At 40.8% G+C, this 20,933-nt stretch overlaps 1 protein-coding gene across 2 annotated transcripts in view; it reads right to left on the reverse strand.

Annotated features, from left to right (window-relative positions):
• cdh13 (cadherin 13, H-cadherin (heart)) overlaps positions 1-20,121 on the reverse strand; it is a 157,797-nt gene extending 137,676 nt beyond the window's left edge. The window contains exons 1-3 of one of the 2 annotated variants that reach the window (XM_019894259.1): positions 20,080-20,117; positions 14,139-14,350; positions 5,422-5,520 (exon numbers count right to left, since the gene is read on the reverse strand). In XM_019894259.1, the coding sequence (XP_019749818.1) occupies positions 5,422-5,520; positions 14,139-14,258 (219 nt within the window). In that variant the 5' untranslated portion in view covers positions 14,259-14,350; positions 20,080-20,117. Of the gene's footprint in view, positions 1-5,421; positions 5,521-14,138; positions 14,351-20,079 lie in introns of both variants that reach the window. The other variant, XM_019894258.1, reaches the window with a different exon arrangement.
• Between the last annotated feature and the right edge of the window lie 812 nt (positions 20,122-20,933).

The following is a 20,933-nucleotide window of genomic DNA, read 5'->3' on the forward strand; positions in this document are numbered from 1 at the left end:
ATAAAAAATGGAAGGGGGGGGCAACGGGGGGGGGGGGGCGGTTCTTTGTCTGCCAGAGACAATTAAGCAAAATATTTAGAATAAATGATAGAGCCAGAGGCTGCTTGTGATTTAGTGCTGTAATAGTCACCAATACAGTGTGCCAGCTCTGTTTTCAGAAGATACAGCAAGTGTGTTGTTCAGTGGCAGTTTTGAGAGCACAAACAAAACAAAAAGTGCATGTGGGGAAGAGAAAATAAAACAAAGCAAACATGTATGAGATGTCGGACAGCCATGGGACAGACGATACAGAGAAATGAGACCAGCTAAAGTGACGAGCAAACCAGAATGCCAAAAGTGATGAAACAATGTAACAGAGGACATATTTATTTTGTGTTGGATATTATCTGGCACTGCAAGCAAACTCGAGTATTACATCAGTTTCACCGACATCTTTTTGTGGGCGTGTCACATTAATACAGACAAGTAGATTTTGAGCTGAAACCTGTGGTTGACGTTGCCTGTTGGTATTTCAAATTGGGTGTTTGATTTAGACTTGCATTGTGTAAGTGGACATGTGTTCATCCATGGAAAACGGAGGCTCTTACTGCCAACGAATATCGGAGTGATAGAAAAAATATGTTGCAACAAAAAACAGTGGAGTACAATCCAATATTTTGGGAGGATTGGGACGCATGATATCAGGAACTGGCAACTCATATATCCCCCCTACCTGCCCCAATTAGAAACTGGCCCACAGCTCAAGTACTGCGAACCGTACTTGAACCCTTTTTTATAATCTTGCTTATATTCAACGCTTGATAGTGTTACAACCGCGTCTAGTTTCTGAACAAATGGCTGTTGTGATGGACTTGTCTTACATAAGGGGGACACATCCAGGACCAATTTCACTGTGCTAGACTGCACTGTGAGTGTGCTATTAGGTGAGGATTTAAAAGACATACTGGGAAAACAGTATGGGTGTATTATATTAACACTGTTAACTAGATTTTTCTGAAACCATGCACCAATTAAGTTCTTACACGTAATGTTGGTTTGCTGTTCGGGAGTTTTGTGCCACATTTGAATGGGAATTTTTATGCAAGAGAGGCCTCTATAAAGGAAAATGTCACCGTATATTTTTATTTGTATGTATGTATGAATGAGCAGTGGATCTTTTCAAAATGTATTTGTATGTATATGTCTATAAAGAAAATATTAAGATACTCTTCTGTACATTGGTAGAAAGTACCAACCCTAAAAACACAGACAAATGCACAATTTGTTGTCCTTATAAAAAAATTTGCACTTTTGACATAGATCTGGTTCGGAAGTGTGCGGTACAGTGTGGTCCCCCAGTAGCACTAATGAAAGATAATAGTCCCTCCATCATTTAAGTTGCCCATCCCTGGTCTGAGGCATCATGTGATAAATGCGATTAATGACTTTTGAGAAAAAGTCATTAATCGCATTAATCACATGATGCAAGGAAAGGTGTTATGACCCTGGAATTCATTATATTCTCAATATATAACAAAAATAAAATCCCCCAAAAACTTATCAGTGGGTTACCTGCATCGGGTGAGTGTATGTTTTCAACCTCGACCCACCAATGAAAATGGGCTTCAGGAGGGTGGTGGCACCATGCTCCTCAATACAACAATCACGAGTAAAACAAATTTAGGGGAAAACCTTAATAGTTGACCAATATTGCAGGACATGTCATTGCAAGATGTGGTGTGTGTTGGTGGCCCCTGAGAGGGCAGGGTAGAGACCTCGGTATCAAAACATTTCCTAAGCCAGCTGGAGGTGTGACACAAACAATACGCTTCCGACCCTTCTCCTGAGACCTGTTGTAACAACACCATCCTCCGGCCCTTTAGATGTCAACACACGCACACATAATTCTCCCACTTGTAAACACACACACACACACACACACACAAAAATCATACATGTCCTCTGACAGTCACCCATTCCTCCTGCTCTTTACTACTATCTTCAGGTGAGATGGAGAACATGAAAAATGAATCGCTGTCTCGTAGATGTGAAAGGTTTGCATAAGAAGACGAAAGCTATCGATGTGGAAAATCAGTTTCAGCATGTCACAGACATATGACTTTTACTCGATGTAGCAGCACACATTAGCCCATCCTGTCGAGTAAAACAGGGATGGCGTTACGACATGCAGGAATGAGGGACAAATTGAAGGGGGAAAATAATTATGGGGAAGGAAGAGAAATAAATGGGAATGCAAGAGTTAAGGGGGCCCTAGGCCACTTGCAAGTGACACGTTCCGAAAGCGAACCAGGTGGAATGCGGATCCCAAAAATGCACACTCGGATTAACTGTGTAACCCAAAAAATATTTATTTATAAAAAAAAAAAACGAAGTACCGACAAAGTATAAACAGAAATCGCTGGCAACAACAAGCCCTGAAAACCAGATATGAACAGAAAGTGCTCGTAAACTGCAAGGTGAATTTGACAACCAAAAAGTACTTAAACACCGTTTCCAAACTCCAGCCCGTTCCACTGGGCTTCTGGCCAACAAATTTGTAGCTGTAAGTGATTTGTCTGTCCTGGTCTATTGTTGTTAGGGTGGTTGTGTTTGTGACCAACAGGTGGCACTGTCGGGCTCCTCCTGCAGTGGCACACCTGTTGGTCATTGTGTCATTAGTTATAGTGTTTGGTGAAAAGGACTCCGTGCCCGACCAGTCGGTGTCGGATCATTGCGTGTGTCTCTGTGCACGTGCCATGTTTTGTTTTTGTCATAGGTTCTTTTGTTTGTTTGTGAGTTTGTTACTTTGTTTTCTTGTGGTTTTCAGGACTTTGAGTTTTTGAGTTAGCTTCTCCAGTGTACTCCTGTTTGCATTTTTGTTAAATACATCTTGGTCACTGGACCCTGCTCCTTCCTGCCTCCCTGCTTTTTGGGGTCCTCTACACTACCATCACGCAAAATTTGACAATTGTCTTGTAATTGAGTACTGCTATTGCTTGTCTTGTCTGTTTTTGTAATGTCTTACTCATTATGTTCTTATTTGTGTCATCGTGGTTTTTAAGTTTCATGTGTCTCATTGTGCTATTTTACAAACCTGCCTTGGGACTACGGCTGAAAACTAGCATTTGTGCTTAGTCCGGCGCATTTCCATGTTATTTTTGTGTTGATTTCTGTGCACTGTCCCAATGAAATAAATGAAAAAATGAAAAATAATACAAACGAAATGGCAAAAATCCAAAAACAAGAACCTTAAAGCAGTCCAAAATGACTTGAGAACCAAAATACAAGAATGTAGCGAAACAAGAGCAACTATGAACGTGAGCAGGAGGTCTAGAAAATATCACTTGAGCAAAAACAGCGAGCAAGGTCAATAATCCGACAAGAGACTAGGCAGCTCGGCAGTCCGTAAATACATGGCAGGCTTGATTGGTAACAGGTGCACTTAATGAGGAGGCACGCCCTCTTCTCCAGGTGGTGCCGAAAGCAAAAACCACAGAGCAGAACCATGACAACATGATTATCTGAAGGCTGAATCGTTAGCTGGAACTTAGATGATAGACCAAACTTAACTGCTGACTGTCATTATTTTTTCAAGCGCAACCTCTAGGGCATTCCCAAGTCTATAAAAGTCACCACATCTTCAGCGGGCTTCGGCTAGTTAACTCAGTGCTCCTGAGATAGGGAGTTCATGTCCAAACAGGCACTACAATGATCTAGGTGCAAGGCCATGCGCTAATGCTCTCTCCGGAGTATCATGATGATAAATATAGCTGAGTATGTGATAGCTTTCATATTAGTCACTGAGAGCACTGGCAGATTTCTCTGCGTATCATTTTATCTGAAACAAACAAGCTGGAAACACTAATACATTATAGATTTTATCACCAGCATTCACAAAGGAAATGTCTGCTCGGGGACCAAAATGTGAAACGAATGCTTTGCTTTCTGCCCCGTCTGTATGGAAATAATTCATTTGTGTTTTGAAGACTCTTGGAGACAATATACTGACAGTCTAATCTGTGAGTCATCCTGTAATGCTCTGTAATATTACTACTTAGGATCATGTCTCTTCCCTTTTGGCTAGAATATAAATGGCCCCTTCAGCCACTCTGGTTTTGGTGTCAAGAACTTAAGTTGACATCCCTTTCTAAAGGGAAACTAGTAAAGAACATCCTTTTTCTGAAATGTCAAGTAGAGGAGAATTTTCAAAATGAGCAAAACAGTCATAAAAATAATGTGATCAGAAAAGAATCAAATTAAATTCAAACCCTGGAAATGGGTCATTTGGGAATTATTTTTTCCCCTTAATTCCCCAAAAATGTTGTATGCCTGAGCAAACTGTAGGATTTGTGAAGGACCAAATACGTTATCATTGACTTATTTTAAGTCGGACTTCTATGAATACTTAGAACATGCTTATTCATCCTTTACAAAGTATTACTGTTTGGAACCGTTATTATCATCAAAATATTTTAATGCATACTGGTCTATTCATCTACTGCCATTTGCAAACTGTTTTTAGTTCAACATGTGTTTGTTTTATAACCAGTGAGACAAGTTTCTGAAAATATCCTATCAAGACTAAGCAGCATTATTGAAGCCCGACATCTTTGAATTTGCGTCATATTGTAAGAGTCATTTCACGGTAATATCTAAATCTTTTTTTTTTCAATTTTGATATCTAGTGTTGTTAATTTATATGAATATCATGGTATGTTGTTTTGGCACGGTGTCGACTGGTTAGCAGGTCCACCTCACAGTGCAGAGGTTCTGGGTTTGAATCCGGCCCTGGCCTTCTTGTGTGGAGTTTGCATGTTCTCCCTGTGCCTGTGTGGGTTTTCTCCAGGTACTCCGGTTTCCTCCCACATTCCAAAAACATGCATCAACGCTCTTAATTGTCCCAAAGTATGAATGTGAGTGCAAATGGTTGTTTGTTTATGCGTGCTCTGCAATGACCTGGCAGGGGTTACCCTTCCTACTGCCCGAAGACAGCTGGGATAGGATCCAGCACACCCGCGACCCTTGCAAGCATAAGTGGATCAGACAAATGGATGGATCCTTTGAAACTCCTAATTCCTTAAAAACTCAAAAAAAGAAATGAAATTTGGGTCAAAATTGTGCACGTGGAAGGTTAAACTGCAGGGATTTTTTGGGAGACTTGATGCTCTTTATGAACGGAAAACATGGTCACTACTGTCGAGCAGCACGCCCAGTGCAACGCCTGTGCATGGCTTGCAGAATCCATTTCGCACATGTTTAAAGATTGGATCTGTGTGCTTACATGAAATGTAAATGTAAAACAAAACAAAAAACACATGAAGATTTTTTTTTTTTTTCGCTCAGAGGACTGATCAACGTTCAACTTAAAATTGAAAAAAAAGATTTGGGTGAATGACGCATATTGATTAAATTGGAGTTGGGGTGGTGTCATGTTTTTCTTACCTTTCCGAGGATCCTTGGGAAAGGGGCTCTCTGGTTCTCGGTGACAGTCATTGGAGGAACCAGCAGGGATCTCTTCAATCTATGTGGCAGACCGATGATCTAAAACAGAAAAAACACAGCACATTAACCACGGCTACACCATAAACACTTTCCTCCAAACAAGAAGAAGGGATATCTACTTCCACCGAGCAGTCAATTATAGATTTGACGATTGCCACTGGTTAGAGGGGTTTCTCTTTTCACTTTATTGAGGATGGAGAAAATAACATGGAGTTTGATAAGGACGGAGAAAAGGTAATCATGCAACCATTGAGCTTGCAGCATCAGTTGGTGAACAGATAAAATTGGAGATTGTCGAGGGAAATTAGCTAAAGTTTATATCTAACTGTCTGTTCGTTCCGCCCCGTACAGAAAATACAAAGGGAAAAAAATGTGTTGTTGGAAGCAGAAGCAAAGATTTGAGGTCATTTAGACAAAACAAAAAAGTAGCATTTGTTCTGAGATAAATGTTGGCTGGATATTTGAAAATGGTACAATAATGTACATCAAATGACAACCACACGGCTTTGGTGTTTGCTGCCAATATTCTATCAGCACAACAATAACCGGGTGATTATTATTATGACCATAATGAGGAAACTGACCAAAAGAAAGTAACATAACCACAGACTTTGTGATCTCGCAACACAAACAAGTTTGATTTCAGACACAAAACAAACAATAGGTATACATATTGGCATACACAACAAGCTATACTGATTTAATGAACCAGTAACAACTACTGCAGATGGTTTCGACAAAGTGAAACTGTGTTCAGGCAGAAGGAGCGGATCACACAGATTGTAGCTCTCCAAAACACAATTGTGTCAACTAATTTCATCTTCCACCCTCATGCTGTTGTTTGTGAACAATGAGATGCTTCCCCACCTCCACCCGCGCACTTCTGATTGAATGTGAATGATTAAAACTGTTTCTCATTGACATATCAACAGAAAGGCCGGAATCCTGGCGGCTAACATATGGGATGATAACCTACAATGAAGAGACCCTGGAAACTATCCACACACCTGAGCAAGAGCCCAGAGAGTCAACACACACCGAAATACACACATGCACATCCTGAAAAAATAAATGCCTTGTAATAAATTATGTATTCATTTTTCAAATGTAGGGAAATCTCAAAAGTTGAACACACCAAAACAGTTCCAACAAGCCGATTAAAAAAGTAAAGGCAGTACAGCCGGTGGGTATCGCATCTGTGTCATAGTCGAGAGGGTCTGGGTGTGAAAGGTTTGTATTTTCTCTGAGTGCTTGCTTGGCGGCAGCCCGGTGGTCCAGTGTCGACCTCACAGTGCAGAGGTACCGGGTTCAATTCCAGCTCCAGCCTCCGTGTGTGGAGTTTGCACGTTCTCCCCGTGCGTGTGTGGGTTTTCTCCAAGTACTCCGGTTTCCTCCAGCATTCCAAAAACATGCATGGCAGGCTGATTGAACACCCAAAAATTGTCCCTCGGTGTGAGTGTGAGCGCAAATGGTTGTTTGTTTCTGTGTGCCCTGCGATTGGCTGGCAACCGGTTCAGGGTGTCCCCCGCCGACTGCCCGAAGACGGCTGGGATAGGCTCCAGCACCCCCCGCGACCCTTGTGAGGAAAAAGCAGATCGGAAAATGGATGGATGGATGGATGCTTGCTTGGCTTAGTTACTGTTACTGACGCGTCTGCCCAAATTCCCAAATCATGCTTTTGAAGTTGGTAAATCTGTTGGACAAATATTTAAGTATGACTTATGACACACACTGTGTCGTGCTCACTGCACGCGAGCCAATTCATGAGCTGAATCCGGTATCATGCATAAAGTCATGTTGATAGATCCGATCGTCGAATTCGCCATGAAACAAAAGTTTCCGGGCACATATGTTGCAGCTGCACAAAACACACCTGCAGAGACAATAGCGCTCTAACACACATCATTTGTAATTGACATCTCCATTTAAACCACAATACTGAGGAAAGGACATTGTTTCAAACGAGTCTCCTTGCTGCTCAATTTATTCCCTCGATGAAGCTAACATGTCAACGCAGGATCGAGGACCTTCGAAATAAGCACGTGAGACGCACCAATAGTTTTATCGCGGCCTAATTAATGGCGATGTCTGCTGCATTCGTGTATTTGAACTGTGACAAATAAATACAGTTCCCTGCTCATCCACTCCTGTTGGCTCGTAATAAAAAAAAAAAAAAAAAAATTGTCACCACTGAAGTGAAAGGGAGCAAATGTGACTGCTCAGGGATGGGCAGGCTCTCAAGCAATCTCTCACAGTTGCTGGAATGATTGGAAGTGACAAATGTAGCCTGGACATTACTCGTGTCTTTAGTGAACATGCTGAGGATTTTAGGGGAACATCCTGTCAGTGAGGCAACAATTCTTGCACCAATAAACACACTCATATAGGCAATTTTATTTATTTATTTTTTGTTAATTTGTGCAAAAACAAGAAAACATCCTTCTCACGCAGAAATACTTTGTAAAAGCACAGCACAATGAAATGACATTGTCGCACAAATCGGCCTTTTTTCACTTCACATGGATTGCGATAAAAGCATTGCATGGATATTCGATATTGACAGCTGCATAATTTCTAGTTTAAAGTCTAATTTACTCACCCGATATTGACCTGCACGCATCAATCAGATTCCGACTGGCTTGTTAGCAGAGCTTTGGTATGTGTGATGCCTTAATAGGGTGCACACGTTGCCTCGTGCTACATCATCCGCATTTAAAGCCATCCGTACAGTAATTGAAATTTGACACCCGGTTGAATAAAATGACTGATTAATGGGCAGACTAAAGGGTCTTAGATGTGCCCTAAATAAAAAAGAACCTGTCATGAGCAATAAAACTTGGCGTCCTGTGCTGAAGAAGAAACATAAACTCTTAATATAGCACATTTTCCTGCAGGGCGACCAGCCAAATTAGATCAGTTTAGATGCTGTTAGAAGATATTAGATGAAGTGATGCAGGCGGTTTTAGTGGTTTCATTTGCAATGCAGATATCCCTTTTGTCCTTCCTTTTTTTTTTTTAATAGCCCGTAGTGCAACACTGTATTGACCGCACACAAATGCGGTGTGCGTATAAACAGGGCTTTGTTTGTGTGTTGACTGTTGACTGTTCTTGGCTGTCAGTGTGTCTGGCACACCTACCGGTAGTTGAAAAAGAACAAGAAAGAGGCACAACTAGGTCATTTGTCTACAGCAGTGCCAACACTCAGACGATGAGGGTAACGGTGAGGCTTCCATCTGTCCAGCACTCATGCCACGGAGCGTTTCACCTCCTGCTCCCCTTCCAAAGGTCAGATAAACACAATGAAACAGTAATCATAAACAGCCAGACCAGAACCAGCCGAGATACACATAGTGATGTCTGAAATGACCACTCTTACCAAACCCGTTGAGCTATGACCTTCCAAATGTCAAAGAGAGAAATATTAAACTGGACATGGAACTGTTAAACTGCAAGATGATGGGTTTTTAAGCACAGGCCGTAAGAACTACGACCTGAGTCCCGCGGCCAGAGATGAGTGCATTAAAGCCACGAAGCTGAGGTCTCAGCTGTGACATACAGCATGTATAAATGAGATCTGAAGCCCCGTGTTTTGGTGCTCACATGTCATTTCCGTTACCATTTAACCTCATTAGAGTTAGGGGTGAGCAGGAGTTTGTCCCAGCTGACTTTGGAGAGGCGGGGTGCACTCTCCTCACTTGCCGTACTCTGATTCTGCCAGGGACAGTCGATGTACATACATATATACATACATACATACATATTTATTTATATAGCGCTATGTATGAAAACTAAAGGTCATCCAATGTCTAAAATGTACAAGTAATCGTCCTGAAAATGCATGTATGCATTTCTACTTATGCGCACAACAACCTCTGAAAATGTTATTTTGTAGAATGATCGGCGCAATCACACAGATTTCATACAGAAAAGGGGGCATAAAATGTGAATTTTAGCCTGAAATGTTTCTCATTTGAACCACCCGATTTCCAAAGGTCCAACGTACTCCTTTTCTGATCAAGTGAAAACCAAAACCAACTCTGCATGCGACCATTTGTGTGCGTTTAACTTTGAAGTCCGATATGTGCAGGCATCCATGAGGGGGTGTCATTGTCATCTGAGTCGGGAGTTACTGTGGCAGCAATGTCACGTCCTTGTCTAGTCTGCCATTTTTACTTTCAATGCTATATTGAGAAGTGCCATTACTCATTTCTGACAATGTGTTGGAGTCCTGGTGAGAAATGGATAACATCAAGGCCAACCCCAGCCAGCAGTGACAAGGTTGTGCAGATAACTGTGGAGGAGAATGTGAGATCTGCAACCAAGTGAATGTGAAACTGTCCCGATGAAGCATTTCATTCGCTTAGTTAATCAGTACTGACTCAACGTGATTTTCGAAGTCATCACCGCCGATGACAAATGAACTGAGAATAATGATGACTCCGCCATTTGTCCGCTATAAGTAATCTTAAATGAATAGTAATGGTCATGGGTGGTATAAATTTAATTGAAGTGTTGAGCTTTCAGGTGGCCTATGTGCCCTGTCTATGTCAATGCAGTTTTCATATTGAATTGCATTAGCTATTGGACCATGTCGTGACAACAAAAAGGTATGTTTATGCGCTGAAACAACAAAGACACACCTGCAGAAGTACTGAAAACTCAAGTTCGGTACAAGCGTGTGTTTGCTTGCTTTGGTTTTTGCTTCATCAATAGATGTGTTGCCATGAGAATCAAACGAATGACTCATGGCTGACTGTTCCGTTGGTACACAGTGAAATTTAGTCTTGGTTTGCACTTTTACATGACATTCAGCATTTTGGTTTCTTTACTAACAATAAATCCAACCATGAATAAGAAATAATTTGCATGCTAAAAGAGCCTATTGAATGTAAAGCCTAACCAAACGGTGCAAATAAATCGGAATTAATCTGAAAGAAAAAGACAGACAATAGGATACGCAGTCAACAGAATTACTGAGTGGAATGGTGACAGAAAAAGATTATAATGTGTGCTGTTGTGCTGTGTATGCAAGATGTCCTGTCTTAGTCATATCCAGTCAATATTCAAAGCTGGGTAAGAGAAAAATCTATTTGCCATTGCAGGATGAAAATATGACTGTCAATGGAATGTTAAAATCATTGCGTTTGCAAAATAAAAGCAGGAAACATCACAAAACCTGAATAAATAGGCTTATGGACTTAGATTATTTCACCCCTTATCACATGTTCAGTTGGAATGATGCTTGCCTGTCTGTGCCCCCACAAGGGAAGAACATTTTTCGCGCAACTGCCGTTGTGCGCAGCGGGACAAAAAAACATCCCGAAATAAGGCACACAGTCCATCTGGAGATTATGCATTTGTCAAACTGAAATGGATTCAGACACTATTTTGCAAATGATATCTTTTAATTCAGACTTCTATGAGCAGTGAGACATTTATTTATTTATTTTACAGCCTCCTTTTTTTGCCTCCGGGCTTGTCTGAAAACAAACTAATAGCTCATGGAATTACCATCACCTTTCCTCAGGAAAGCTGCCGGATATTTCCATTCGGCATTTAAGAGAGAATCAAAACAAAATTGTGCTCGAGCTTTTCTAGGCACTTTATTGTGTTTTCAGTGTCAAAACAGAATTTCCGCTAAATAACACCCATGCACCTCAATTTTGACAACCAAGTTGACTGAGTGGTACGGAGGAGATTTAAAGCTGAGCGTCTCAGCCCGAGGTTTTCAGCAGAGCTTTTCTCAAGACAAGACAAGACAAACAACCCGAACTATTGTCAACTGTTGAAATGTGTCATCTGTTAGTTATTGAGGCCGAAAAAGAACACATGTTCGATGGTCCACTTGAGACGGTGCAGAGGCGTGGGGGGTGGGGGGGGCGACAGGAAGCACAGAATGTGCATAAAGAAAGGAACAATAGATGTGCGATTATATGAGACTCAAAGCTAATGGAGTTTGAACATGTTAATTGATGAGGACATAACGTGAGCTTTCAACCGCCCTCCCTCGTGAGAACACTGTGCTAATAGTTGAGGGAGATTTTTGCTTTCTGGAAGGGGCCTGTTAACAATTGTTTTCGTCTCTGCCTCATTCGCAAAACGACATGATTGTTTTTACTCGGCAATTAAACACTAATTAAACAAATTAATTCAAAGCTATGCAAGGATTTGAATCAATGGACGTTTATTGATCTAGACTGCAATAGATATAATTGAGTCAAAACAGAATATACTGTATATGCATATTTGTATGGTGAGTTTTGTGTACATGCAATAAGATTTTAGCCAAGTTCAATGTAAAATCATCAATATCTTCTCAACCCTTTAATGAATACTGTGTGACCATTTAGTAACCTGCAAAATGCAAAATATATCAGTTGTTACTGCTGCAGCTGTAGTGAAAGTGCAATATAAGTAAAGATGTATGGTATTGTATTGTATTGTTTAATAAAGCCATAAGAATATTTGGCCCATAAACAATGCTTTTCAGTTCAAAATAATTGTGTTAGTTCGTTGGACTGACAAACAAACTACAGAGACTACTGAGCACATCGAACATTAAACACTTGGTAAGCAGAAACAGTTCTTATCTGTGATCTTATTCAGGGAGATGTGAAGTGTTCTGATCGTGAACCCTTTGATGTTATGCAATACTCAACTCAACTCAACTTAACTGTATTTAGAGAACACTTTATTCAAACAACCACTGCTGCATACAAAGTGCTACACATGCAGCAAAAATAAGGCACACCAACAAATGAAAAAGCTAAATACATGAATAACAAAGACAGTAAAAAGCACAAAAACAGTAAATCTAAAATAGTAGTAGTAGTAAAGTCTTCTGCTGAGTCAGAAGTCAAAGAATAAAGATTATTTTTAAGATGAGTTTTAAATATTGGCAGTGAGGGGGCTTGCCAAATGTTCAGTGGGAGGTCATTCCAAAGGGAGGCACCAGCAATGGAAAAGGCTTTATCCCATTTATGTCCTTGGTACCTCAAATAGCATCTGCTCCTCAGACCTTAGGCACTGGGCAGGCACTTAAGGGTGTAGCTCAGAGAGGTAAAAGATTTTACAGTTTGAAAACAAATCATAGAATTTTAAAAAGAACTGTAAAATGCACAGGGAGCCACTAAAGGGATGCCAGAGTAGCCGTTAGTACCAGTCAAGAGGCAAGCGGCATCATTCTGGACCAACTGGAGCCGCTTGATGGAGGATTGGCTGACTCCAAAATAAAGTGTGTTACAGTAATCCAGCATTTATTACTCTTTCAAAGTGTTGAGAAAGGAGAGGCTTCACTATATCCAACTGCCTCAGATTAAGAATAACAACAACACCAATTTGCCGGTCCAATTAAAATCACTGTCCAGTTTAAGACCTAAGTTCGAGACTGTTGACTCCAGAGAGGGAGTGAGGGGGCCCAAGTCAGGAGGATGGGATGTACAAGAGCCGCTAGGACCAAACACCATCATTTCTGGGGCATAACACTTGTGTTGCAATGGAATCAATATAGGAAGTTGTGTCGTTTCTAGAAAAAAAATTCTCGGTTTAAAAAAAAAAAAAAAAAAAATAGAAAACTTCCAACATATTTGAACCGTTATTCGCACTTTCACATTAAATGCATCTGTCATTATCAACAGATTTCCTTGCAATAAAATCTGTGCATAACAAGTCAATGTCAAGACAACACCTCAAATAACATTGGAAAGCAACATAGAGGTGCAGATTGCCAACGCCATATGGTAAAAATTCAATAAAAGTCTGTAACTGTAACACAGCCGGGACCACGGTGAGAGGTGAAAAGCAAAAAGACTGGGATTAGATAAAGGCAGAGCTGGAGAAATGAGGCCAGTGGGGCACTGAGTGCTCCACCAACGGTAGATGATCTCTGGGAGCTGAAGGGAACACAAAATGTGTCTTGAGTGCCTGGGAACATTTTCCCCATCAGCTCACTGAGGTCTGACTGACCAAAACAAAAATGTGGGGATTGGATGATATGGAACACTGGTGCTGATTTTGTATTTATTGGCTCCAAAATTTACTTTCTCTACGCAGACGATGAAGATCATTGTACACTACTGATAGGTTCTTTGCAATCAACAACATTTATATGGATATTTGTCTGTGGGAACCAGACCACTCCTGCTGTGAAAAACGGTGTTGTGTTGGAGCGCGTCATTTCTCTTACATACATAAACACTCTTACATATTTAAGGAAATTGCTGTTTGTTTAATTTTTCATGACACACAAAGGATATTACACTGTTGACATACTGTGCTCTAATGACAAGAAATTGTAACTGGAACAATGGTGGTGGTCTGTGAACGTCTTCTGCAATTCCCACTCTTCTAGAAATGCTTTCACCATTTTAATGGTGCGTAATGAAAGTAGATAATCTCGTCTTTCTTTTGGTAGGTTTCGTGTACATATTACTGCACAACACAATATTCTGTGGGCCTTGAAAGATCAATGTTTTCATTTCATTCCTTAAAACGGCTGGCATTGTGGAGGTGGCTGCTGGGGAAAAGTCTGGCAGTGAAAGTGTTTTACACATAATCTCACACACACACACACACACACACACACACACACACACACACACACACACACACACACACACACACACACAAAGATTTGGTTACACATGGTCTTGACTCACCTCGAGAGCATGTCCTGATTCAAATGGTAGTCCAGTTATGGCCACCTGTGCCATGTCATCTGCATGAGCACTAAGCCCTTGGATGAACATGACCGGCCCGCTGTATGTCACGTCTTGCATGGGTACCAAATTGAGGTCCTCATCAACATGGAAGTTGGCGACAGATACCTCAAAGGCCACATCTTCATTCCCAGCACAATCGTCAAATTCAACTGCAAATAAACATACAGGGAGAATGTCAGACGATGACGTAAATAGGAAAATCTTTTTATGACTTATTTCCCTGTAAAAAGAACAAGGTGATGGTTTGCCAAATGTTCCACACATACTGTATTTGGCAGAAAAACAGTGACCCTGAAGGCAAAAAATACACAGCAAAAAATACAACATGCTCCAAAAGTGTTGGCTCCAATAAAAGTGCTAGGAAAGATCAAATTCACATGCGGCCCAAGTAATACTTTTTTGACCTGCTGCTTGTTTACATTGTTTACATTTCAAACTGGCTGTTTACGTAAAATTACTGAATCCTGGGCTGTGGGTATACAGTAAAGACTCTGGGTATGTCAAAAACATTGGTTCGTTTTAAAGATTAAACACAGGCTCAAATGGTAAAAGATATGCAATGTGAAATGTGAATTCGTTATTCATTGCTGTCAAGCATTTTGGCTGTGTGTGCATGCAGTTTGTTTCAAGTGTGCACTAAAAGTTAATTATGATAAACAGTTGCAAGAAAAACTCAGCCAACACTTCAGATTTTGGAAAATTACTTTAGCAGGAGCCAATTGGAGTCAAGAAGTCACCCAATCTAGAGTGTTATGACCTTAAAAGAGCAATTTACACCAAAGCTTCCAAGAATATGGCTAAATAGAAATGGCTTTGGAAAAAGGAATGGTCCAAAATGTCTCTACATCGTCATTACGGGTCTGATCTACAACTACAGAAGATGTTGGGTTGATGTTGTTGCTGAAAAAGGAGGCATAAACCAGTTTTTAAAGCCAAAGGTTCTCATACTTTTTCCCACTCTGCACACATTGAAGTATTTGTTGAATTTACTCCATTTCATTTAGTCAAGTAGTTGCTCGAAATAAAATCATCTGAATCCAGGTAAATTTTACAAGTAGACTATACATCAACAAAAGACATCTGGATCTATATATATATATATATATATACACAGAGAGAGAGAGAGAGAGAGAGAGAGATATTCAGTTATTTTTGTGCAGCCACTTGATGAAATAAAATTGAGTAGATTCAACATACCGTTTTTAAGTGCATGTTGTGTTTAGTACAAACATGGAAACGATCACATTACATTTTATGACCAGTTTATATGGGAAGGAATGACAAAGCTTTTCTTTCAAATGAATATCACGTGAATAAAACACGTTGAACAGACAAAAAATACATAATATATAAGCATTTAATTGGAATTAAACACAAATCATGAGAGATGCTAATGCCACAGACGATGACCAGTCAACATCCAGCTTTTGAGTCATATTACTCTCTTTGGTGGAATTCCAAATTGCACAACTTGAGGGTGATCGATGGGAGGTTACACTGCATTAGAAAGAGTTGCTTAGAATTAGTCTTCTTTTTCACATGGAACATGTCTCACCTGACCGAGGCGAGATGCTGCCAGGAATGCTCCCTTTTTTTTTTTCTTTCAAATAGTCACTCCTACATACGAACCTCACTGTTACAACACGCTTCCCTTGTCCTCCCCCACTGTGGATCCCGGAGTGCGGAGTGCGGGATCCCACAGGAAGTGAGCAAGTGTTGATGTGTACACGTGTTGTTGATTAGGGAGGCAGGTGCAACAAGGAGTCACATTGTGTTGTGAAACTCTGCGTGGGTCTCATATTGCACAACAAAAGAATCCGCCTCAGAACATATGCTGTTTTGTATAACTTCTTTCTTAGAATGAGTTTGATGCCCGCTTGACATGAATCATTTCTGATACCATACTTACTCCATTTGCTTATTTACACTCAAGCCAAAGCATTTTTACATGTAATAAGATAAAATATATGCATCATAATTTTCAAAACAGTGCGAAATAGACCCTCTTTGTTATGTTCCTCCGGGACCGCAGAGACATGCCACATTTGCCAAGACTACAGGACTTCATCAATTATGGATATTTGCTTTTATCTAACAAAGCACAAAACACTCGAAAGCAAAAAAAAAACATTTGTACAGGTGTGGACGGGCTTCAGCACAGCCCGGTTCACATAATTGGGTTTCTTCAAATGAAGGTAATTGATATAGATTTCAGATCATCTCTTTCTGACCTCCACTCTCTGAAGATGAAACAACTGTGGTCAACAGCGAGAAGTCAACCCTTTGTGCATTAACAGACATCAAATGCCACGCATTTGCATTGATGGCAGGATTTGTTGCTCGCCACCATCCAAAGGTAGCTACATCCACCCATACATCCATTTTCTGATCCACTTTATTCTCACAAGGGTCGCGGGGGGTGCTGGAGCCTATCCCAGCTGTTTTCGGGCAGTAGGCGGGGGACACCCTGAACTGGTGGCCACCCAATCGCAAGGCACACAGAGACGAACAACCGTCTGCGCTTACACTCAGACATAGGGACAATTTTAGAGGGTTTCAACAAGCCGGCCATGCATGTTTTTGGAATGTGGCAGGAAACTGGAGTACCTGGAGAAAACCCACGGAGGCACGGGGAGAACATGCAAACTCCACACAGGAAGGCTGGAGCCGGGATTGAACCCACGTCCTCCGCACTGTGAGGTCGATGCGCTAACCACTGGACGACCGAGCCGCCCAGGTAGTACATGGGCCCAATATTCACAGACAGCATCAGTGCAGTCATGCATAAAATCTTTCTCACTGTCTCTTATCTAAGTTTTGGAACAGATGGTGTAACGCAACTCGTGTGAAATTGATCGACGTGCGGGCAGACGGATTCTGAGCTCTCATCATATCATTGTATTTCAATCCTAAATTATAAAACTGTGTGTGTCATCCACTCTTAATTGTTGTAGACATCAATTCAGTAAACGTATTGTTGTTGAACTGTTGTTGAATGGAAGTGCATAGAATTACAAGACCGTAAAGTTTGTTTGAATTAAAAAAAAAAAAAAAAAGACGATACTTTATTCATCACTGTTGAAAGCACTACCCCTGTTTCGAGCTCTCACCATAAGAGCTCCACCATTGTCTTCCCACCCTCCCACTATGTTTTGTGAAAACAATGACTTTGACCACCTCAATCCATTCCTATTCTGCCCTTATTATAACAGCGTGCACAGTACGGTGATGGTTAATGCTGCTAGACTATAAAATTAATAGTCTGAACTCTATTAGAGCACTCATTTAGCACACTTAACCTTTGTGAATGTTTTGTCGGCTGCCGTTTATCTCTCTAGCTGCACACACTTTAAAGTCATCCCTCGGGACAGCTTTTTTTTTTTCTTCGCCATCTAGACGGACAGTTTAAGAGATATAATAACACACAAGTGAGCAGAAAGAAACTGAAGGCATAAGAACATGACAGGGCACTGAGCAATAGCTTCATACGCTCTCATAGCCAAGGCTTAATCTCAATGTTCAACTGTTACTTCTGAGCACATGAGAGATGTATTCATTTCCATCCAATTTCCAAGCCTCAGATTTATTTCAATAACACACTCTTTCGAGTCTACAAATTGCAATGCCAAACAGTGTCAGTGTCATTTCAAAGGAAGCCAAAGTGTGTTTGATGGTATTCTAATGCTGTCAGGTTTTGGAGGGTGGGGGTGATTTCGAAAGGGAGCATGGTGAGCCGGTGGCTTTGAAGTCAGACAACAATGACAGAACACAATTTAGCCCACTTACCACCAACACGTCCGGTTTCTTTTCATAGTGCTTGCCCACGCAACTGAGAAAAACGTGGATTAGGGTCACCAAAATCCTCACACTGAAGACAAGTACCGAATGTGGTGTGTGACGATTTGCAAGTTGGAGATTAGTTCACTTCAGGCCAAAATCTCCCTTGAGGACTGAGCATCAAAGACTTATCGTCCATGGAAATGCGAGAATAGTTGCTCAACTAGCCACAAACTGCACCGCCATTGGTGCCGTGCCTTCATGCTGATGCCTCAGTATTCGTGCATTAACACTTCTAGAGTAACATTTGGTTTGACCTGTGTGTACACGTCGCATCGAGAGTGTAGGGCATCAAAAGTGTTGATTGGATTTCACCCTCAGGGACAAAAAAAAGTCACATGCTTGGAAAAGATCAAACACCCGAAGAACACCGACATTACATTATGACAAGATGTACATGACACATGCGCACCTCAATACCCTCATTCTCATTAATGATGAAAGAGGCACTGCTTGATCTGCAAGATTATTAAAGCATAGCTCCACATATACGTTCATTTGCTTTTGCAGAGTTAGATTTTTTTGAGGGGTAGATTTCTTTTGGGTTCTACGTTCAGTCGATATGATGGGATTGAATGAGAAGCAACAGCGGGTGTCTTTCAGTTTATGCCAAGACCACGACATGTCATCGGCTTTATTTTCAGACCAAGGCTTCTCCCAGAATTTCCGGGTCCCAGTCTCACCTCTCAAACTACCACTAACAATCTACAATTTGTGTTCACAACAGACTATTTTCATAAAACGTTAATTGAAGATTTTTTTTTTTTTTTTTTTTGTGAGTCGATCAGTATGTACCCAGCTTCAGTGCCGTTATTTCCACAATTTGAACTTTTTTGGAGGAATGCTGCTGCCCGTCGTGCTTCTTCCAATGATTGCAATTATATTGTGTAAGAACCTGAGTTTCAGCACACTTATTTTAGGGGCATGTTGGACATGTTTTATACTGTAAAAGTCATCTTCGTGTCAACTCACTTTAAATCATACGGAAAGCCTACGGGCTCTTTCAGAAAGAATGTTACAAAATGTCACTCTGATAATGTTTATTGTGCGTGAATTGTTTTTAAAGCTATATTTAAAAAAAAAAAAAAAAAAAGGTCAGAAGCATTAGAAGTAGCTCTGTGAAGCACTGCCTTGTAGTTGAGGTACAGAGATTGTTGAATCAACAGCTTAAAAATGTGTTAAAGCTGATTATGATAATCTGGCATTTACGAAGTGGATCAGTCACCAACAGCTTAGTGGCTGACAAGTAACTCGACAAATAGTGCACAACCAATGCCAGTCCGACCCTTCAGATAGCTAATTCCAATCACACATTGCTATCGCTCACCATGAACAAAGAGACGCTGTGTTTGCTGTGCTAAATACAAAGCACATAGATGTAGAGCTAATGGATTTTTTGCGCTCTGATCGGTGAGCCTCAATATCCAGGAAGGCGTCTTTTCTACTGATTTGCTTTGCTGTGTCATGATTTCATGAAACTAATTCAACGTAGAAGGGAAAACAAGAGTGGTTTGCAACAGAAACCAAGACATTGTAGCGATATGGCAACCAGTACAGTTTAATTTTATACAAGGATCTCTGCAGCTTCTAGTAGTAGCTCACATGAAAACCAGAGGCAACATCTTGCTATTTTTTTTCCCTCATCCCACTTGTGAGAAACTGGGCCTGTTCTTTTAACTTGTAACGCAAAGAAGTGATTTGTATGAGGAGTTGTATCTTAAATATAGCCAATATCGATGCCAGTGTATTGAGACGTTCATCACGTCGGCCTCTCCAGTGGAGGTACACATTCCAACATAATAGATGCAGGTACAACCTGTGTCATCAGCTTCATGAATAGCAAGACAATCAAATCGAAAAATGACATTAAATAAACATGTTTTTTTTTTGGGGGGGGATGAAACAAGAAAACACAAAAAGAGTACAATCCTAATCCCGTGGCGGCACGAAGGGAAGTCAAAATATTGCCAAAGAATTAAACTGGGCCAAAATAACAATGGACAATAAAATCCAGTTCATGTCGAAGAAAGAAATATAATACCTCAGCTCCATCTTGGCCCGCCCGCTTGACTGCATGATTTAATGAATATGCGGTGCCTCTCGACTCACAGCTGCACCACAATAGCGAGGCGGCAGATATCAGCAACTCCAGATGCCGTGGCCACATTGCTGGAATCAAGCCAAGCTAAATTGCTGTGACTAATTTCCAAACAGTTTACACTTGCAATCATGTGTGTGTTCTCTATGCTAAATTAAATTAGTGCAGTGTCCATCTCTCTGAAATAAGCATTAGTCTAATCTCCTGTACTGTATCTCTAGTTTCATACCTCGACTTGAGCTAATGTGTGACCACAGTGCATTGCAGAACAAGTTAAACAAGAGGGACAAGCCCCGACTTTAAATATTTTAACAAGCTTCAGCGTCGTTTATCTGCCGTCATTTTTGTGTGCATTTTCTTGACATGCTTGCAGGACCTTTGTTTAATAGCACCCGTGTTTACCAGGATGCAAAACAGAAACCTTTTCTCTCTGCTATAAACTGTCACAAACACCAACAAAAGGCAAGACACAGTGAATAAGACCCTCATTATCACAGTCAGTGCTTTGTCTGGCAATAGAGATTGCCCTTCTGGTGTTTTGATTGGGAATGCATGTATTCACCTCATGCATAAAGATTTGCTTGAAAGAATTCACGAAAATCTCATGAATATGTATGAGAGCCTATAACAGCCTACCTTTAAAACACTACTATGAAGGCTGTAATGCTCGCACATCTCATGACTCCGATAACCCCGTTTTCGACTAATAATAATTTCAATGAACTTGTACGAACACAGCAATGTGCCAAGATACTATGGACGCTCTGAGAACAAAGGAGGAAAGGTGATCTACAAGA

The sequence above is a fragment of the Hippocampus comes genome, unplaced genomic scaffold (genome assembly GCF_001891065.2).
Source record: "Hippocampus comes isolate QL1 unplaced genomic scaffold, H_comes_QL1_v1.1 scaffold104, whole genome shotgun sequence".
Lineage (NCBI taxonomy): Eukaryota > Metazoa > Chordata > Actinopteri > Syngnathiformes > Syngnathidae > Hippocampus > Hippocampus comes.